The 21941-nt window shown below is 45.3% G+C and overlaps 1 protein-coding gene across 1 annotated transcript in view; it reads right to left on the bottom strand.

The window, feature by feature from the left end:
• The window catches only part of lrp2b (low density lipoprotein receptor-related protein 2b), a 112027-nt gene that overhangs the window by 20685 nt on the left and 69401 nt on the right, over positions 1-21941 (bottom strand). Inside the window, 13 exon segments of the mRNA XM_046369298.1 lie at positions 2268-2405; positions 2598-2714; positions 2847-2963; positions 10945-11064; positions 11358-11486; positions 11711-11956; positions 12223-12419; positions 12770-12947; positions 13276-13499; positions 14023-14193; positions 15163-15315; positions 17136-17652; positions 17967-18262. Coding sequence (XP_046225254.1) covers positions 2268-2405; positions 2598-2714; positions 2847-2963; positions 10945-11064; positions 11358-11486; positions 11711-11956; positions 12223-12419; positions 12770-12947; positions 13276-13499; positions 14023-14193; positions 15163-15315; positions 17136-17652; positions 17967-18262 — 2603 coding nt within the window.

The following is a 21941-nucleotide window of genomic DNA, read 5'->3' as shown; positions in this document are numbered from 1 at the left end:
ATATACAAGGGATACCGGTACAGAGTCAATGTGCGGGGGCACCGGTTAGTCAATAAAAAAAGTGGTCTGATGAAGCCAATGCTAAGCTACAGGACAGTTTTGCTAGCACAGACTGGAATACGTTCCGTGATTCTTGCGATGGCAATGAGGAGTACACCACATCAGTCACTGGCTTCATCAATAAGTGCACCGATGACGTTGTCCCCACAGTGAACGTACGTACATACCCCAACTAGAAGCCATGGATTACAGGCAACATCCGCACTGAGCTAAAGGATAGAGCTGCTGATTTCAAGGAGCAGGACTCTAAACCGGAAGCTTATAAGAAATCCCGCTATGCCCTCCGACAAACCATCAAACAGGAAAAGTGTTAATACAGGACTAAGATCATATCGTACTACACTGGCTCGGATGCTCGTCATATGTGGCAGGGCTTGCAAAACCATTACAGACTACAAATGGGAAGCACAGCCGAGAGCTGCCCAGTGACACGAGCCTACCAGACAAACTAAACTACTTCTATGCTCGTTTCAAGGCAAATAACACTGAAAGGCATGAGAGCACCAGCTGTTCAGAACGACTGTGTGATCACGCTCTCAGCAGCCGATGTGAGTAAGACCTTTAAACAGGTCAACATTCACAAGGCCACTGGGCCAGACGGATTACCAGGACGTATACTGCGAGCATGCGCTGACCAACTGGCAAGTGTCCTCACTAACATTTTCAACCTCTCCCTGTCCGAGTTTGTAATATCAACATGTCTTAAGAAGACCACCATAGTTCCTGTGCCCATCTGCCACGCTGATACGCAACACAGGGACCCCTCGGGGGAACGTGCTCAGTCCCCTCCTGTACTTCCTGTTCACTCATGACTGCACGGCCAGGCACGACTCCAACACCACACCATCAATAAATTGGCTGATGACACAACAGTGGTAGGCCTGATCACAGACAACGACAAGACAGCCTATAGGAAGGAGGTCAGAGACCTGGCTGTGTGGTGCCAGGACAACAACCTCTCCCCCAACGTGAGCAAGACAAAGGAGATGATTGTGGACTACAGGAAAGGGAGGAACCGAGCACGCCCCCATTCTCATCGACGTGGCTGTAGTCGAGCAGGTTGAGAGCTTCAAGTTCCTTGGTGTCCACATCACCAACAAACTAACATGGTCCAAGCACACCAAGACAGTCACGAAGAGGGCACGACAAATCCTATTCCCCCTCAGCAGACTGAAAAGATTTGGCATGGGTCCTCAGATCCTCAAAAGGTTCTACAGCTGCAACATCGAGAGCATCCTGACTGGTTGCATCACTACCTGGTAATGGCAACTGTTCGACCTCCGACCGCAAGGTACTACAGAGGGTAGTGCGTACGGCCCAGTACATCACTGGGGCCAAGCTTCCTGCCATCCAGGACCTCTATACCAGGTGATGTCAGAGGAAGGCCCTAAAAATTGTCAAAGACTCCAGCCACCCTAGTCATAGACTGTTCTCTCTGCTACCGCACGGCAAGCAGTACCGGAGCGCCATGGCTAGGTCCAAGAGGCTTCTAAACAGCTTCTAAGCCATAAGCCAAGCCATAAGAATCCTGAACATCTAGCAAAATGGCTACCCAGACTATTTGCATTGCCCCCCCCTCTCCCCCTTTTTACTCCACTGCTACTCTCTGTTGTCATCTATGCAATGTCACTTTAATAACTCTACCTACATGTACATACTACCTCAACTAACCGGTGCCCCGCATATTGACTCTGTATCAGTGCCCCCCTGTATATAGTCTCACTATTGTTATTTTACTGCTGTTCTTTAAAAGCGCCATTTGATGACGTTATCAAAAGTAAAAACATTTTAAAATCAGTGATTTTAAAACACTTTGACATTCACAATGACAAGGGGAACAAAACTCATTGCAGGTTTTGAAAATCTTTAAAAAAAATAATCTAATCCTACTCGATGATGTCATAGAGTACGACTCAATGTCCTTTCTTTTTATATTTTTATCCAAAGAAAGTAGAAATGTGCCGTTTTCACATTATATGTACATATTATGTAGACACGGGTATGGTGCTGGAGATAATGAATAGGTGGTTGAAAAGTGGTGGAATTGCCCTTTAAGTAGTCTGCCATGAAAAGGAGACCAGAAGACATCATCTTAGAGAGTTTTTCGAGTGTGTGTGTGTGTGTGTGTGTGTGTGTGTGTGTGTGTGTGTGTGTGTGTGTGTGTGTGTGTGTGTGTGTGTGTGTGTGTGTGTGTGTGTGTGTCTTACAACATAAGATGAGCTCCTCGTCGGAGTGGTCTCCACAGTCATCATTGCCGTCACACACCCAGTTCTCATACACACACAGTTTGTTCGCACACTGGAACTGGTGGTTGGGACACCAGCGGCCCCCTGGGTAACGGGTCGCTATGGTTTGGGGAAAAGGTAGGGAATGAGAGATGTATTTGCATACCATTTTTTGCTAGCATTGGTGTGGCAAAATGGCTGGTAAAGGTGTAGAGAAATGGCTAGCATTGGTTAAGCAATATAGTGAAATGGCTAGCCTTGGGGTAGTGAAATGGCTCGCTAACTGAAACAGTTCCTCTTGTAGAGACTTACGACAGGAGCTCTCGTCAGAGATGTCCAAGCAGTCTGGTCGTCCGTCACATTGAAGAGCGGCGGGGATACAGTGACCCGACAGACACTGGAAATACCCTGGACGACATGTCTTCAACTCTGTGTGTGAGAGGAAGGTAGAGTGACCAGGTGAGTGTGTATATGTGAGAGAGAGACATGTAGAATGAGAGAAAAGAGAGCAAGAAAGTGGGAGAAGAGAGAGGAGAGAAGAGATCTAGTGGTCCATCTCACCACAGTCGCGCTCGTCTGAGTTGTCCCCACAGTCGTTGTCATGGTCACACACCCAGTTTCCAGGTATGCACTGCTGGTTGTCACAGCGATACTCGCTCTCCGAGCACGGCCTTGGAACTGTGAATGAACACACACACAAACTCTTCACTGTTTTTCTCTTTACACTCTATTTTGAAGGATTATATGGTTACGGAGGGGAACTCTATTTGATGGTTACGGAGTTGAAAACTATTAGATGGTTATGGAGTTTATTTAATTAGGATCCCCATTAGCTTCTGCACATGCAGCAGCTACTCTTCTTGGGGTCCACATAAAATGCAAAAATACATACAAAATACAGAACAGTAATAGACAAAAACAACATAAGATTTTACAATAAAAAAACATGAAAAAATAAGAGTTATATTGTCACGTCTACTCCTGCTTCGGTGCTCGATGTCGCCGGTTTGCTAACCATCTGTCCTGGCAACCCATCATTATGCACACCTGGCAACCTTCATTACGCACACCTGCGCCTCATCATTAGGCACACCTAGACTTCATGCTTTCTGACTCCCGGCGAATAGCTCGCATGCGCGCACGCACACGCACACACACACACACACACACACACACACACACACACACACACACACACACACACACACACACACACACACACACACACACACACACACACACACACACACACACACACACACACACACACACACACACACACACACACACACACACGTGTGGGGTCACTTAGAAATATACTTTTTTGTTGTTTAAGAAAAGCACATTATTTGTCCATTAAAATAACATCAAATTGGCTTCCCGGGTGGCGCAGTGGTCTAAAAGATTCTGGGTTCGAGCCCAGGCTCTGTCGCAGCCGGCCGCGACCGGGAGGTCCATGGGGCGACTCACAATTGGCCCAGCGTCGTCCGGGTTAGGGAGGGTTTAGCTGGCAGGGATATCCTTGTCTCTTCGCACACTTGCGACTCCTGTGGAGGGCCTTGCGCAGTGCACGCTGAACAGGTCGCCAGGTGTTTCCTCTGACACATTGGTGTGGCTGGCTTCTGGGTTGGATGTGCGTTGTGTCAAGAAGCAGTGCGGCTAGGTTGGGTTGTGTATCGGAGGACGCATGGCTGTCAACCTTTGCCTCTCCTGAGTCTGTACGGGAGTTGCAGCGATGGGACAAGACTGTAACTACTACCAATTGGGGAGAAAAAGGGGGTAACAAATAAATGAATAACATCAAATTGATCAGAAACACATTGTTAATGTTGTAAATGACTTTTGTAGCTGGAAACGGCTGATTTTAAAATATAAAATACAAACAAGTTATGGAATATCTACAGAGGCCCATTATCAGCAACAATCATTCCAATGGCACGTTGTTAGCTAATCCAAATGTATCATTTTAAAAGGCTAATTGATCATTAGAAAACCCATTTGCAATTATGCTAGCACAGCTGAAAACTGTTGCCCTGATTAAAACCTCTTGAAAATCGGGTGCATTTTTTCAACTTTTTGTAAAAAATTCTGCAAAATTTCAACGGCCTGCTACTCATGCCAGGAATATAGTATATGCATATGATTAGTATTTGTGGATAGAAAACACTCTGACGTTTCTAAAACTGGTTAAATCATGTCTGTGACTATAACAGAACGTGTGTAGCAGGCAAAACCCCAAGGAAAAACTGTTCACAAAAAATCTATATATATATCCCTCCGCGAGGTCCCTGATTTGTCTATGGCAAGGGAAAATAGATAGTGCCCAGTTTACAGTTCCTACAGCGTCCACACGATGTCGCCAGTGATGGGAATTAGGTTGAAGTTAATCCTTGGTGAAATGAAAAATAGGCACTTCCTGTCAGAGGGTACACCGGGGGAAGTTATGAAAGAGAGAATATCGACCATGATTTCAAGACTTGCTGCTATTGAATACTGATCGCCCCGTGATCAATTTGATTGATTATTAACGTTTACAAATACCTAAAGTTGGATTACAAAAGAAGTTTGAAGTGTTTTGGCAAAGTTTATTTTTTTTTTTTAAATGACGTTGCGTTTTGGAAAGCTGTTTTTTCTGGATCAGACAGGCTTCATAAATGGACATTTTGGGTATACATGGACGAAATTAATAAAATAAAAAGACCCAATTGTGATGTTTATGGGACATATTGGAGTGCCAACAAAGAAGCTCGTCAAAGGTAATGAATGTTTTATATTTTATTTCTGCGTTTTGTGTAGCGCCGGCTACGCTAATTATTTTGTTTACGTCCCCTTTGGGTATTTCGGGGGTTGCATGCTATCAGATAATAGCTTCTCATGCTTTCGCTGAAAAGCATTTTTAAAATCTGACATGTTGGCTCGATTCACAACGAGTGTAGCTTTGAGTACCCTGCATGTGTGATTTAATGAAAGTTTGAGTTTTAACGAGTACTATATGATTTGGCGCTACGCATTTCCCTGGGCTAGTGGCTAGGTGAGACGCTAGCGTCTCGATTAGCCTTAAGAGGCAATAAAACTGGCCTTCTTTAGACTAGTTGAGTATCTGGTGCATCAGCATTTGTGGGTTAGATTATAGGCTCAAAATGGCCAGAAACAGAACTTTCTTCTGAAACTTGTCAGTTTATTCTTGTTCTGAGAAATTAAGGCTATTCAATGCGAGAAATTGACAAGAAACAAGAAACTGAAGATCTCGTACAATGCTGTGTACTAATCCCTTCACAGAACAGCTCAAACTGTCTCTAACTGAAAATAGAAAGAGTGGGAGGCCCCGGTTCACAACTGAGCAAGAGGACAAGTTTGAGAAAGACTCATCACAACAGCTTCATTCAATAGTTCCCGCAAAACACCAGTCTCAACACCAACAATGAAGAGGCGATTCCATTGTGGCGTATTGTGTACAAGCCACCAGGGGGAGACTCGTCGAAGCAGACAGAGTCTACATCCAACGGCAGTGGCTCCTTCTGCTGGACGTGCCAGGTCTCGACGGGTCCTCTGGCCAGGACTAATTGGGACTGATTGAGGCTTGTGAGTAATCAAGGGGCTGATTGCTCACCACCCGTATGGGGCCCATAAAGCTGCCAGAAGGCCAGCACATGGGAGGTTTGGATGTAGTGAGAGGTTGCTACCGGATAGACGTCCTCACGGTCTGCTAGAACCGAGGGGCTCGGTGTTCCACCGCAGAGGAGACAGCATTCCCCAGAGCCCAGAAGATGGTAACCCGGAAAAGGTGTGCTGGAGGAGACCCATCTCTTTTATTTTTCTTTATAGTTTTAAATAAACAATCTTGAAACTGAGGTATCACACTTGTGTCCATGTCTGATCTGTGTAAACATCTAGATCCAAAACCCTGGTCTGCCACAAGTGATGGAGAATGCAGGCATTTGACAATGTGGTCAGACCAAGGTTAATATTTACGTAGTATCAGCATGGACGAGTTGATAGCTCAGTTCGTTCGGGCCCAAGAGGACATTCAGAAACTAATGCTGGAAGAACAGCGTCTACAGAATATCTGCCTGCTTGAGGAAGTCAGGAAGCTGCAAGGAGAAACGCAGACCGAATCGCATCCCAATCAGTTTTTAATCAACCTAACGGAGGATGATGACATCGAGACCAACCTCTGTACGTTCGAAACGGACAGCACTCCTTGATAGATGGCCCAACGTGAAGTGGGCGAGTCCGCTGTCCCCGTTCCTGTCCGGAGATGCCCAAAAGGCGTATCATGACCTCAACACTAAATAGACGGCTAACTACGATGGTCTCAAGAGGGAGGTACTCAGCTGCTACAGGTACAGCCTGGCACTGTCGGGCCCAACTGTTCCACGACTGGAGGTTCATGGGCGAAGCTTCCCCTGTGCCCAGATGAGCGACCTACTGCGCATCACCAGGGCTTTGCTCCCAACTGACATAGCCACCCTCCCCGTTATCGACAAAGTGGTCACGGATCTCTTCTTACGGGCACTACCTCACGACATGAAGAGGACAGTGAGCCTACGCGTGCCCCAGACCTTGGAGAACCTCTTGGGAGCTGTGGAGACACACCAGAATACAGAGGCCCTGCTGTAGGGGACGCAGACCGAGTCCGTGAGCGGTCAGGGGGGACGGAAGGACAACCCCACTACGTACTCCCAATCCGGAAGTCAGCCATGCTAAAGGACTGCAGACACACGGAAGGAGCCAGGGGAGAGTCGACCCACCGCCCACAATCCCGGGTTAAGCAAGACCAAAGGAGGTATTTTGAGTGTGGGGCCCGGGGACACCTCGCATGGAATTGCCGGGTTCGAGAAGAGTCGATGACATCAGCGGGCCCCGGAGATGAGCCGGGCCATGCAGTAAACTACGTCACCTCCTGTAGGGCCCACAGTGAACCACCAGCACCTATGGTCATGGTGAAAGTTGATGGTCATGACACCCACGCTCTGTTGGATTCCGTGAGTGTGGTAACGCTCGTACAAACGCGCGTGCTGGTTCATCCGGCCGAGCATGGTGAGGAGATGTCTGTCTCCTATGTCCATGGCGACACCAAGTGGTATTCGACTGGGGAGGCCACCATCGTGATGCCACAAAGTAGCTGCCAAATGGTGGTGTGTGCCGTACTTGAGTTGCCGGTACCCTCCTCGTGGGACGAGATTGTCCTCTGTTCGTGGCACTGCGGAGGCATGAGCTGGGAAAAAAAGAGTCAGAGCCAGCGACAGACAACAGCGGGGAGGGACTGTCACCTGCGCGGCCCGGAAGCAAGCATTTGCCAATCCTGTGTTTACGGACCCGGAGTCCGAGGGGGTGTCGGAACCAACCTCACCTGGTGAACAACCGGAGGAGGAGCCCATGCTTCCCCTCTTTGATTTCGAGGAACCTGTCGAGACACCTGCCCTGAGCCCCGAGGGAATAGTTTGGGACCGCCCAGCCGCCGCAGCTCAAGTGATAGCGGTGGATGGCCAGCTTCTTCCGGGGGTGAGTGACTGGCGATACCCTCATTTCCAAATAAAAAATAACCTGTTGTATCAGTTGTCGTACCATCAGGGGGATCTTTGAGAGGTGCTGTTGCTGCCCCGCCGGTACGACGGAACCGTTCTTCAGCTGGTCTACACTCATTTGTTGGGGGCGCACCTGGAAATGAAGAAGACGCGGGAACGGATCGCTGCCCGGTTCCACTGGCCTGTGATGAGGTGGGCCATGGAAGACTATTGTCGCAGCTGCCTGGAGTGTCAAATCACCGCCCCAAATGCACCTTTCCGGGAACTGCTGGTTCCCCTACCGATCATCGGAGTGCCATTTGAATGCATCGCCATGGCCCGAGGGCACCGGTACATCTTGGTAATAGTAGATTATGCCACCCGATATCCTGAGGCCCATTCCCCTATGGGTAGCAGTCTCCAAGGGAATCGCCCGGAAACTATTCCACCTCTTCAGCCGGCTGGGCATCCCGAACAAGATCCATGTCCTGACTAATGTAATATTTGTGTGCTCTCCTACAGCTAAGGCAGATTCGGACCTCAGTCTTTCATCCACAGATGGATGGACTCAAACAAATGCTGTGGAAGGTCATCGAGCAGGACGGGAACAATTGGGACCAGCTACTACCCTACCTAATGTTCTCGATCCGAGAAGTGCCCCATGCCTCCACTGGGTTTTCCCCTTTTGAACTCCTCTACGGGAGGAATCCACGCGGCATACTGGATCTTGCCAAGGAGGTGTGGGCCAATGGTAAGGGAACATATGGAGAAGGCCCAGTGCGCCCAAGCCTACAATCGGGGTACCCAGCACCGAGAGTTCCATGACGGTGACAAAGTTCTAGTTTAAATCCCCACCGCAGAAAGTAAGTTCCTGGCAATATGGCACAGGCCATACGAGGTGACAGAAAATCTGGGACCTGTAAATTACCGCTTACCGTAGCCAGGGAGACAGAAACCCCAACAGATTTACGTGAACCTATTGAAGAGATGGCACGTGAGGACAGCCTTTGTCATGTTGTGGTCAAAACCCAGGACGTCACTGGTCCCGAGCAATGAGGACCCCTTTCCCAGGTGCGCCCCGCCCCCAACAATATACATGAGACAACAAAAATACTATTTACACACTTCATATATTCATATTCTTATATACAGTACAGTTAAATCAGATCGACTGCGGAGATGGATCCGATGCATCAGAGACGATGTGATACAAGATGTTTTTTTAAAGCTAATCTCGCTTTTTGCCTGAGTACCCTCTGGTGACAGAGCATTCCATGCCCAATGACATGGCTCTATACATAACTGAGCGACACTTTAAATCTGTTTTTGGTTTAGGTACCGTGAAGAAACCCATAGTGGCGTCTGTTTGAAGTGTATGCAAATATATTACACAAGTGGTTAGGCATTTTCAATACACAAAAAAAATCTTAAAAATACAAGAAGTAATATAGTCAACTTCGCCTCAACCCGCAACCATGAAAGACTATCTTGCTTGTTGTTGATGTTAGTTACAGTATGTTTGTGCCGTTAAGAGCAAGCCGTGCTGGTTTGTTTTGAGCCAGCTGCAGCTTTGCTAGGTCTATCTTTGCTGCAAATGACCATATTGGCAGTAATCAAGATGGGACTAGGTCAAAACCTGAACAACATGTACAGTTGATCTGTGTCAAAAACACATTTTTATAACAGACATACTGTGCCTCCCCCATCTTCACAATAATTTTGTCAATATGACTTGACCATGACAATTGACCATCCAATGTTTCTCCTAGGAGCTCAAGCTTCTTCAACTTGTTCAATTATAACACCATGAGGATAGTACCATTTTCAATTTTCACCTAAAATGACATACCCAACTCTAACTGCCTGTAGCTCAGGACCTGAAGCAAGGATATGCATATTCTTATTCTTGATATATTTGGGCAGGTAAAAATCTGAGTGGATTTTAAAAGTCTACCTGCACTGTACATATCTGATGTTAGAGAAGCTTCCATTGAAGAATACTCTCTGGGTTCTGTAAGTAACTCTCCAACCATGTGACGGCAAGTGATGTAAAGCCATAACAAGTGAGTTAAAAAATGTTTTTTATGATCAATAACATCAGAGGCTGCACTGAAATCTAACAATACAGCTTCAACTATCATCTTATTATACATTAATTTGAGTCAGTGCAGTACAAGTTGAGTGCCCTTCCCTATATGCATGCTGGAAGTCAGTAGTTTGCTATTTTGTAAAAAAAAAAACGTTTTGTATTGTTCAAACACAATTCTCTCCATTAGATTACTAAGAACAGGAATTGATTGGGCAGCTGTTAGAGCCAACAAAGGGTGCTTTACTATTTTTTGGTGGTGGAATTACTTTAGCTTCCTTCCACAACTGTGGGCACACACTCCTTTAGGCTTTGGTTAAAGACATGGCAAATAGGGGTAACAATACAGTCTACTAATGATTGGCTTTATCAAAAAGTTTTGTTATAAATTATCCATCAACTTCAATGAACGATGGAGTCATTATATTATGCGCAGAAAACCAAATGTAAGGTGCTGTCACACCCTGACCTTAGAGAGCCTGTTTATTTCTCTATTTGGTGAGGTCAGGGTGTGATTTGGGTGGGCATTCTAGTTTTCTATTTCTTTGTTGGCCGGGTATGGTTCCCAATCAGAGGCAGCTGTCTATCGTTGTCTCTGATTGGGAATCATACTTAGGCAGCCTGTTTTCCACCTGAGTTTGTGGGACCTTGTTTTTGCACAGTAGCTGTATAGCCCTGCAGAACTTTACGGTCGTTGAGCTTGTGGTGTTTTCGGTGTTCATCTAAAATAAAGAAAGATGTACACTTTCCACGCTGCGCTTTGGTCTCATTCCGACGACGGACGTAACAGGTGCTCAATTCTTTCCCCATTGTTGATGTTGTTTATCTTATTTTGGTAATATCATTTATTTTTTAAAGTTTAGTCACAGCATTTCTCAAATTACAGTATGTAAACTAAATCAGCTGAGCAGTCTGATTTGTTTCCCACCTTTTTTGCATAATTTCTTTGAACCCTGTTAGATGGCTATGGAGTTGAATTCCATTAGGAGGGCTACAGAGTTGAACCGCATGAGAGGGCTACGAAGTTGATCCCTATTAGATGGTTATGTAGTTGACCTCTACTCACCGCAGTCCCTCTCATCAGAGCCGTCACCACAGTCGTTGCTGCCGTCACACTTCCAGCGGATGGGCACACAGCGGTGGTTGTCACAACGGAAGTCCCCCAGGGGGTCACAGGTCAACGCCTCTGTGAATAGGTCAGGGGTCAGGTTAATGAGGGGTCAAATAGTTTGAAATGATCTATTTGAAGTTATTTAGTGAAATGTAAGGAAAAAGCAGGACCCGGAGCTTACAGAAATGTGATTGGTAGCCTGCTATACATTTTCTGTATCCATATTCAGGCAATGTAACTTTGCCCTTATATCACACAGCACACACACACACACACACACACACACACACACACACACACACACACACACACACACACACACACACACACACACACACACACACACACACACACACACACACACACACCACAGTTCTGCTCGTCAGTGTTGTCGATGCAGTCGTTGAAGCCATTGCACACGGCCCAGGTGGGGATACAGCGGTAGTTGGTCTTACAGGAGAACTCTGTGAGCTTGTCGCAGTTATATTCTGGCCCCACTACAGAGGGAGGACAAAGGGATGAAGGGATAGATAGAGAAAAAAGATGGACGCAGTGAGTGTTTCTGCAAGACAGTGTTTATTTATTTATTAAGCACTATGCAGATGACGGAGCCCAATTCTCTCCTGATCCTATAAGTGCCACTGTTTCGGTACATAAAACATAAATTCAAAATTAGCACCGAATGAAAAAATCCAGACTTATACAAACATAGCAAACTCACTGCAGATCTCGTAGGGCTCATCGGATTCATCTCCGCAGTCGTTCTGAGCGTCACACACATAGTTGGGCGGGATACACACTCCGTTTGCGCACGTGAACTGGCCCGGTCGGCATGTCTTCTGGGCACAGCCATCAGGATCCTCGTCACTCCCATCAGAACAGTCGATGATGCCGTCACAGTGCAGTGACACAGGGATGCACTGCTTGTTCTTACACTGGAACTGATTTTCTGCACACCTGTGGTCACCTAAGGGATTGAAGGATTGGGTGTTTTGATTCTAAGGCCACATCTCTGAAAGTTTTAGTTTATCTTGAGGGATCAGACTGGGTTGCCCCCTCCCCCCCAAGGTTTGTTCGTAATCGCAATTAAAAACACAACAACAGAAAGATAGAGCAACGAGAGCAGTTGAACAATCACACTGTGTGTTTCTGACGCTAGTAGAAAACAAGCGCTGCATTGTCTGATGGGATGGAAGTAGTATGGTACAAATAGGTGGAATAGGGTTTTCGTACTGCAGAGGGCAGCATCCTCATCTGAATTGTCACGGCAGTCAGCGTGTCCATCACACAGGAAGCCAGGATAAGTGCAGTTCCCATCCTGGCACTGGAACTGACCAATTGGACAGTAGCGGGGCGGGCAGGTGAGGGGTTCGTCGGACCCGTCACCACAGTCGGACTGACCATCACACTTCCACCAGATGGAGACACACCTAGGGGATGAGAAGGAGAGGTGGAGGGAGGTGGGAGAGTAAAGAGTTAACTCACTCACTTAATGAATTTAGACAACTGTGCAACCACACAAGTTATCAAGCAAATAGTCACATGGCTCCAAATACCCTTTTCCACACTCACCGAACCAAACTGTGCTCGCTCAAATATTTCACATTGTCCTTTTCAAGCAAGCTTAGTACAACTTAGTTTGGCTCAGCTTGGTAGTGTGAAAAGCCCTAAATTATACGGTTGTATCAGTATCTGATCCCCCAAAAACTGATTCAAATGATACTACATGGAAAACAAATATTCCTGATAAGTGACAAAAGTGACATAAATTCAGACTGACTTCTCGTTGTCTCCGCAGCGGAACTGGGTGCTGGAACAATCGGCCACACACTGGACCTTGAAGCCCACGGAGAGGCCAATGAAGTGGTCTGGACACTCACACGTAGCGCTGGTCCCGCCAGGACCAATCAGACACAGGTGGCTACAGGTTAGGTGGTGTGTTGCACAAGGGTTATCGCCTAGGAAACACCAATCAGCAGCCATAAGAATGGACGCATCTATGATGGAAAGCTAATAATATTGTCCCGATGGACATTCAAGCCATTCAGCAAATGCTGTTATCCATTAAGTGCATTCAACTAGGGTAGAGGAAAACAACCACATATCAAAGTCATTGCAAGTAAAAAATGTATTTTAAATAAGCTGCTATCTGTAAAAATAGGGCCAGTAAGAAAATACAAATATGAGTGCAGGAAAGACAAGTACAACAGTGGTGTATACAAATGAAAATGAAGCAAGCAATGTATGGGAATTCCAAAGGGTCAAAGGGCACAGTACTATACATACTGCGAGGCTGCCTGTAGGGATGGTATACATGGATGTCGTTTGGCCGGTGTGTGTTGTTGCCCATGACGACGCGGCCGGTGCCAGTGTACTTGTGGGCCTTCTCAACGGTGTGGGTGTTCCAGTCAGTCCAGTAGACCCAGTCTTCAAACAGGGTGACGGCAAAGGGGTGAGGCAGGGAGCCTGCTATGGCCCGGTGGCGGTTCTCCCCGTCCATATCAGCAAAACTTTAGAGAGTTAGAGAGAGGGCATACGCTTTAACTGTACTGTTCTGTTGTCTTTATTTTGTTCTTGTCTTTTGTTTTTTTAAATGTTTTTTTTTTTGTGCACACACGACTGTAACAGCTCAATGGGGATCCAAATAAACAAAGAAAATGTATATCAATGTAATGTTCTGTAGGGCAGCTCCTGTCTGACCTCTTTGATCATGATCTCTGGTCTTCAAACAGGCAAGCTTGAGAAGGATGGGCCCGGGCTCCTCGCTTTCTTCCTAACTAAAGAGTTTTTTCCTCCATTGCCTTTTCTCTACTCGGGGTTTTCTTACCTACTTATCCTCAAGTGTTTTTTTCTTCAACTGAACATGATCTCATTCAACCCTGATATTCAAGGCATAGATGTGATGGGGTCATATTGCCTTATTTTTCTGCCCTATGACACTTTCATGATAAAGCCCGATAGTACTACAGAGAAAAGTATTAAGAGTGAATTATTAAGTTCATCTCTGAAGACAGCGTTGTGTTGATGTCTCACTCTAGGAAATTGAGGTGGGAGTCGGCGAAGAAGATCTTGTTGGTGGTGTAGTCAATGGTCAGGGCACTGGGCCACTCCAGCTTGGTGGTGATGAGGGCAGTGGCGTTGGTACCATCCATACCAACCCTGCCAATGTAGGCGGTGTCCCCCCAGTCTGTCCAATACAGCCAGCTGCAGGCAGGGAGAATCAAATGGAGAGTAAATTTTAAAAAAAGGGAACAAAAAATGTGATGTAATTTGATATTACTCAATAATATATCAAAGATGTCATGTTTATCGAAAAATGCCTCAATATCTGCCATTAATTAAGAATGGCCACTCTTCCTCTATCGTGCAGGTGGGGATGTGTGGGAACTCATATGTTTGTGTGTATGCGCGTGCATGTGTATGTCAGTACCACAGGAGGTTGGTGGCACCTTAATTGGGGAGAACAGGCTTGTGGTAATAGCTGGAGCAGAATAGGTGGAATGGTATCAACTGGGGCCAAGCTTCCTGCCATCCAGGACTTCTATACAGTACCAGGCGGTGTCAGAGGAAGGCCCTAAAGTGTCAAAGACTCCAGCCACCCTAGTCATAGATTGTTCTCTCTGCTACCACATGGCAAGCGGTACTGGAGCGCCAAGTCTAGGTCCAAGAGGCTTCTAAACAGCTTCTATCCCGAAGCCATAAGACTCCTGAACACCTAATCAAATGGCTACCCAGACTATTTGCATTGCCCCCCCCCTCTTTTACACCGCTGCTACTCTCTGTTGTTATCATCTATGCATAGTCACTTTAATGACTCTACCTACATGTACATATTACCTCAACACACAGGTGCCCCCGCACATTAGTCCTGTACCGGTACCCACCTGTATATAGTCTCGCTATTGTTATTTTACTGCCACTCTTTAATTCCTTGTTACTTTTAGTTATTATTCATATATTTTTATAACTGCGTTGTTGGTTAGGGGCTCGTAAGTGAGCATTTCACTGTAAGGTGTAACACCTGTTGTATTCGGCGCATGTGACTAATAAAACTTGATTCGATTTGAAATACATCAAACACGTGGTTCCCATGTGTTTGGTGCCATGCCATTCGCTCTGTTCCAGCCATTATTATGAGCCGTCCTCCCCTCAGCAGCCTCCACTGGTTAGTACCCATATTTGGGGTTGACGGCTACGGCACGGGGCCGGACAAAGCAGTAGGTGGCATTAGGTCCCACGCAGCCACTCAGCAACTTCTTCTGGAAACGACCATCCAGCTCTGACACGTGGAGAGAGCCGTAGTAACCGTCTACCCAGTAGAGCTTCCTTTGGGATACACACACATAAACATACAAGAATGACTATGGACATGTGCATAGATATAATATCATACATTGGCAAGAAAAAGTATGTGAATCTGATCTTCATCTAAGTCACAACCATAGATGAACACAGTGTGCTTAAACTAATAACATACCAATTATTGCATTTTTCTTATCTATATTGAATACATCATTTAAACTTCCACAGTGTAGGTTGGGAAAAGTATGTGAACCCCTAGGCTAATGACTTCTCCAAAAGCTAATTGGAGTCAGGAGTCCGCTAACCTGGAGACAAGGTTGGAGATGTTGGTTAGAACAGCGGTTTTGCCCTATAAAAACGCTCACAAAATTTGAGTTTGCTATTCACAAGAAGCATTGCCTGATGTGAACCATGCATTGAACAAAAGAGATCTCAAAGACCTAAGATTAAGAATTGTTAACTTCCATAAAGCTGAAAATGGTTACATAAGTATCTCTAAAAACTTTAATGTTCATCAGTCTATAGTAAAACAAATGATCTACAAATGGAGAAAGTTCAGCACTGTTGCTACTCTCCCTAGGAGTGGCCGTCCCGCAAAGATGACTGCAAGAGCACAGCGCAGAATGTTCAATGAGGTTAAAGAAGAATCCTAGAGTGTCAGCAAAAGACTTACAGAAATCTCTGGAACATGCTAACTTCTCTGTTGACGAGTCTACTATATGTAGAAAACTAAACAAGTATGGTGTTCATGGGAGGACACCATGGAAGAAGCCACTGCTGTCCAAAAAAACATTACTGCACGTCCGAGGTTCGCAAAAGAGCACCTGGATGTTGGCAAAATATTCTGTGGACAGATGAAACTACAGTTGAGTTGTTTGGAAGGAACACACAACATTATGTGTGGAGAAAAAAAGGCACAGCACACCAACATCAAAACCTCGTCCCAACTGTGAAGTATGGTGGAGGGGAGCATCATGGTTTGGAGCTGCTTTGCTGCCTCAGGGCCTGGCCAGCTTGCTATCATCGACGGAAAAATGAATTCCCAAGTTTAACAACACATTTTGCAGGAGAATGTAAGGCTATCTGTCCGCCAATTGAAGCTTAAACAGAAGTTGGGTGACGACAAAAAACACAGATGTAAATGAACAACAGAATGGCTTCAGCAGAAGAATATACACCTTCTGGAGAGGCCCTGTAAGAGTCCTGACCTCAATCCGATTGAGATGCTGTGGCATGAGCTCAAGAGTGGTTCACACCAGACATCCCAAGAAAATCCAAAATTCCTCCTGACCATTGTGCAGTTCTGATTCGCAGCTACAGAAAATGTTTGGTTGAGGTTATTGCTGCAAAAAGGAGTTCACATATTTTTTACACCCTGTACTGGGAATGTTTACACAGTGTGTTCAGTAAAGAAATGAAAATGTATAATTGTTCATGTGTCATTAGTTTAAACAGACTGTGTTTGTCTATTGTTGTGGCTTAGATGAAGAACAGATCAACTTTTATGACAAATTTATGCAGAAATCGAGGTAATTCCAAAGGGTTCACAAACTTTTTCTTTCCACTGTATATATAGACCTTTTGCTATGAAACATATAATTGTAAGGAGATACAAATGGGTCATTATAAGCCAACTGTAGGCTATAATCAAAATGTGAATTGTGAGACAGATTAATTAAGCTTTTGAACACAACACAATGCATCATGAAATTATTCACACTCATAGTTTTCCCTCACCTGTCCTTTCCAATTGAGGTGCTGGAGATTAAGGAAACTGCGTCGCCCATGAGGCCAATGATTTTAAAATTACAATAAAGCTCTGATACCCCTCCCCCTTCACTCACCTGCCAACCCAATCCACCGCTATTCCCTCAGCCCCTACCACGTTGTTATCCACTATCGTCTCCCTCTCACTGCCGTCGAATCGCATCCTCTCAATCCGCACCATTCCCGCATCCAACCAGTACAGCCTCTTTTCGTAATGGTCAAAATCCAGCGCCACCACATTCGACAGTCCTTGCAGAACCACGCTCAGCTGCGAACCGTCAGTCGTCAAATTACGAATGTAATAAAGATTACTGTACAAAAGATAAGGGGCGATGGCGCTGTTCTGGCGGCACGTGCGCCCGTCTGGCTCACGCACGTAGCCCGGGGCGCATTTGCAGTGGAAGGAGCCGGCGGAGTTCTCGCAGATCTGGCTACAGACGGCGGGCGTGTCGCGGCACTCGTCCAGGTCTGCGCACGCCTTACCATCAGGCATGAGGTGGTAGCCGGCATTACACGAGCAGTAGTAACCTGTTAGGGTGTCGGTGCAGACCTGGGCACACTTGTGGACCGACGGATCTTGGCATTCGTTAATTCCTGCACAGAGTAGAGAGGAAAGGAGATAGAGAGAGGTAGGATGAGTTCTGTAAGATTAATCTAGGAATCCAAATCAAAGTTCCCTTTTCCTACTCTAAATTATTTTATGTTCTTACTGCAAATACTAATTTCCTACTCCACATACTTACAGTATTTCCTACACCAAAAACAGTGTACGTCTTGAAATATCATAAATTTAGTGTGGTTACATTCGCATACCTATTGTACAACTGTCACAACCTCCATTCACTCAAAGGAAATAAATCTATCCCTTCCGCATTGTGTTACATCCTTCGCTGTACGAGAGATCTTACCGCATCCCTTCTCATCACTGTTATCCGAGCAGTCCTTCTGCGAGTTGCAGACCTTGTGGGTGTCAATACACTCGCCCGACTTGCACAAGTACTCTCCCGGGGAACAGGTAGGCTGGGGGGTGCTGCACAAGCCTTCTGCCTCGTCAGAACCGTCCAGACAATCGGCCTCGCCATCGCAGGCAAAGGTGGCTGGGATGCAGGCGCCGTTTTGGCAGGTGAACTGGTAGCTGGTGCAGGTGTCGTAGGAACAGTCCAACTCGTCGCTGCCGTCCCCGCAGTCATTGACTCGGTCACAGCTAACAGGAGAGGAGGTAAACAATGGGGTATGAAGTCTTTGTGTAAGTACCCATACTCTTCAATGTACGAGAGAGAGACACTCAACAAAAATACAGTGCATCCGGAAAGTATTCAGACCCCTTGACTTTTTCCATATTTTGTTACGTTACATCCTTATTCTAAAACAGATGTAATTCTACACAATATATAATTCTACACAATACCCCATAACTATTCAGACACTTTGCAATGAACCTCGAAATTGAGCTCAGATGCATCCTGTTTCCATTGGTCATCCTTGAAATCTTTCTGCAACTTGATTGGAGTCCACCTGTGGTAAATTCAATTGAGTGTCCATGATTTGGAAAGGCACACACCTGTCTATAAGGTCCTACAGTTAACAGTGCATGTCAGAGCGAAAACCAAGGCATGAGGTCGAATGAATTGTCAGTAGAGCTCCGAGACAGGATTGTGTTGAGGCACAGATCTGGGCAAGGGTACCAAAACATTTCTGAAACATTTCTGAAGGTCCCCAAGAACACAGTAGCCTCCATCATTCTTAAATGGAAGAAGATTGGAACCACCACGACTCTTCCTAGATCTGGCCGCCCGGCCAAACTGAGCAATCGGGGGAGAAGGGCCTTGGTCAGGGAGGTGACCAAGAACCAAATGGTCACTCTGACAGAGCTCCAGAGTTCCTCTGTGGAGATGGGAGAACCTTCCAGAAGGACAACCATCTCTGTAACACTCCACTAAATCAGGCCTTTATGGTTGAGTGGCCCTCACCCGCTAGTCCACTTGAACTGATTCACTAAGATCTGCCCATTATTGTGCTGTCTTGACTTGGGCGGTGTACCGTATAACAGGCTATTTGAAAATAGCAACGGGATGTTTTTTTAATACCATCAATACCATTGAAACTCTTTCTTTGAAGTTTTTCAATAAATTGTAATATTTGTAGCTACTGTTTAAGTAAATACCTGCAGTCAAGTTGTGCAATTTGTTAGGAGATAAAGAATATTGGGTTCTTCATTTCACCCATCACATGATTTTACATTATGAATCTTACCATAGTTACCCTTAACAGTTGAGCCAGGTTGTAACTAGCACAACAGGAGAAAGCGGGAGCAGGTGAGTCCAGCTTTATATTGACACGGGTCGCGTTTTATATTAAAAGTCAACTGTTTTTTTGCAACTATAATTTTCATTTACAGAAAATACATTAGCGCATGACATTTGGCCGAAAATGTAATCTGATGAAAATTAAGCTAACAGAAGTGCAACGCTATTTAGCTGGCAGTCACAAGTAAATGAGCTTACAATGAAAAAGCATGGTATTTTTTGCTAAAACGATGCATGGCCATCATATATTGGGGCAGCAGGTAGCCTAGTGGTTAGAGCGTTGGTCCAGTAACCGAAAGGTGGCTAGATCAAATTCTTGAGCTGACAAGGTCAAAAATCTGTTCTGCCCCTGAAGAAGGCAGTTAACCCACTGATCCTAGGCCATCATTGTAAATAAGAATTTGTTCTTAACTGACTTGCCTAGTTAAATAAATAAAAATGTTTATCACAGAAAGAATGTAGCCAGCTACATTTCCTAATGTTTTGTAAGGTCATCTTTAATTTTAACAGAGAAAAGTAGGCTGGCTAAACCAAGAGAAAAGTATCTATCAGTCAGAGCGCTGTTTGCTGATCGAATGACACCGTTCATGAATTCTCATCCAAGTGGAGAATTGCAACTGAAGCACAAAATGTGTCTGATGCCGAGCAGAAATTACAATAAGAATTTAACATTTGCGTTTCCAAAATGCAGCATGAACTCATTATATATATTTTTCCTGTGTGAAAAAACTAAGAATTCTGACATTCAGTAGCTCCAAACTATATATTGTATGTATAACTTCATGATTTGGATTGGCGGTCATTGCAATTTGTTTATATTTGTTTGCGCTCGTTAGCATCTTTAGCTAGCAGTCTCCATGGGAATTCGCTAATACTTTTGCTAATTTTGTTAGAATTTTGGTAATAGATGCCCAATGGGATTTTTTGCTGTTTTTGGCACCCCCTTTGTGTACCAAGCCGGTAATACCGTAAATCCTGGGAAGAGGGGGCTACGGAATGACGATATGAAAATCGTCATACTGCACAACCCTAGTGTTGTCCGGTCAGAACATGATGTTGAGGCCCATGCCACACACGCACAGACACAGTGGATTCCATTAGAAGTTATTTACAGTGGGGAGAACAAGTATTTGATACACTGCCGATTTTGCAGGTTTTCCTACTTACAAAGCATGTAGAGGTCTGTAATTTGTATCAAATGTACACTTCAACTGTGAGAGACGTAATCTAATACAAAAATCCAGAAAATCACATTGTATGATTTTTAAGTAATTTGCATTTTATTTATTGCATTCTACCAACCAGTAAGAATTCCGTCTCTCACAGACCTGTTAGTTTTTCTTTAAGAATCCTTCCTGTTCTCCACTCATTACCTGTATTAACTGCACCTATTTGAACTCGTTACCTGTGTAAAAGACACCTGTCCACACACTCAATCAAACAGACTACAACCTCTCCACAATGGCCAAGACCAGAGAGCTGTGTAAGAACATCAGGGATAAAATTATAGACCTGCACATGCTGGGAGGGGCTACAGGACAATAGGCAAGCAGCTTGGTGAGAAGGCAACAACTGTTGGCGCAATTATTAGAAAATGGAAGAAGTTCAAGATGACGGTCAATCACCCTCGGTCTGGGGCTCCATGCAAGATCTCAGCTCGTGGGGCATCAATGATCATGAGGAAGGTGAGGGATCAGCCCAGAACTACATGGCAGGACCTGGTCAATGGCCTGAAGAGAGCTGGGACCACAGTCTCAAAGAAAACCATTAGTAACACACTACGCCGTCCTGGATTAAAATACTGCAGCGCACGCAAGGTCCCCCTGCTCAAGCCAGCGCATGTCCAGGCCCGTCTGAAGTTTGCCAATGACCATCTGGATGATCCAGAGGAGGAATGGGAGAAGTTCATGTGGTCTGATGCTGCAAAATCAGCAGTGTATCAAATACTTGTTCTCCCCACTGTATATTGTTGTGTGGTTTTAAAAGGGGAAACAAAACAATAAAGTATCCACGCTTTAAAACTCTTAAAGTATGGCCAAGTTAATAATTATGCTGTGGATTATACACTAGTATAGGTATTTCTAACATGTACTAACTCAGGGAGCTGAATATTTATGCAACGACTAGTACAACAGGTATTGTAGACCTTGCCGTGAAATGCTTACTTACAAGCCCACAGGTTCCAACATAACAATAACAAGGCTATATACAGGGGGTCCCGGTACCAAGCCAATGTGCAGGGGTACAGGTTAGTCGAGGTAATTTGTAAAGGGACTATGCATAGATAGACAGCAAGTAGCAGCAGTGTAAAAACAAAGGGGGGTGGGGGTGAATGTAAATAGTCCGGGTGGCCATTTGATTAATTGTTCAGCATCTTATGGCTTTGGGGTAGAAGCTGTTAACCTTTCCGTTCTAGGGGGCAGTATTTTCACATCCGGATGAAAAGCGTGCCCAAAGTAAACTGCCTGCTACTCAGGCCCAGAAGATATGATATGCATAGTATTAGTAGATTTGGATAGAAAACACTGAACTGTCTGAATGATGTCTGTGAGTATAACAGAACTTATTTGGCAGGCG

The sequence above is a fragment of the Oncorhynchus gorbuscha genome, linkage group LG11 (genome assembly GCF_021184085.1).
Source record: "Oncorhynchus gorbuscha isolate QuinsamMale2020 ecotype Even-year linkage group LG11, OgorEven_v1.0, whole genome shotgun sequence".
Lineage (NCBI taxonomy): Eukaryota > Metazoa > Chordata > Actinopteri > Salmoniformes > Salmonidae > Oncorhynchus > Oncorhynchus gorbuscha.
This window is presented reverse-complemented; position numbering and strand designations above follow the sequence as displayed.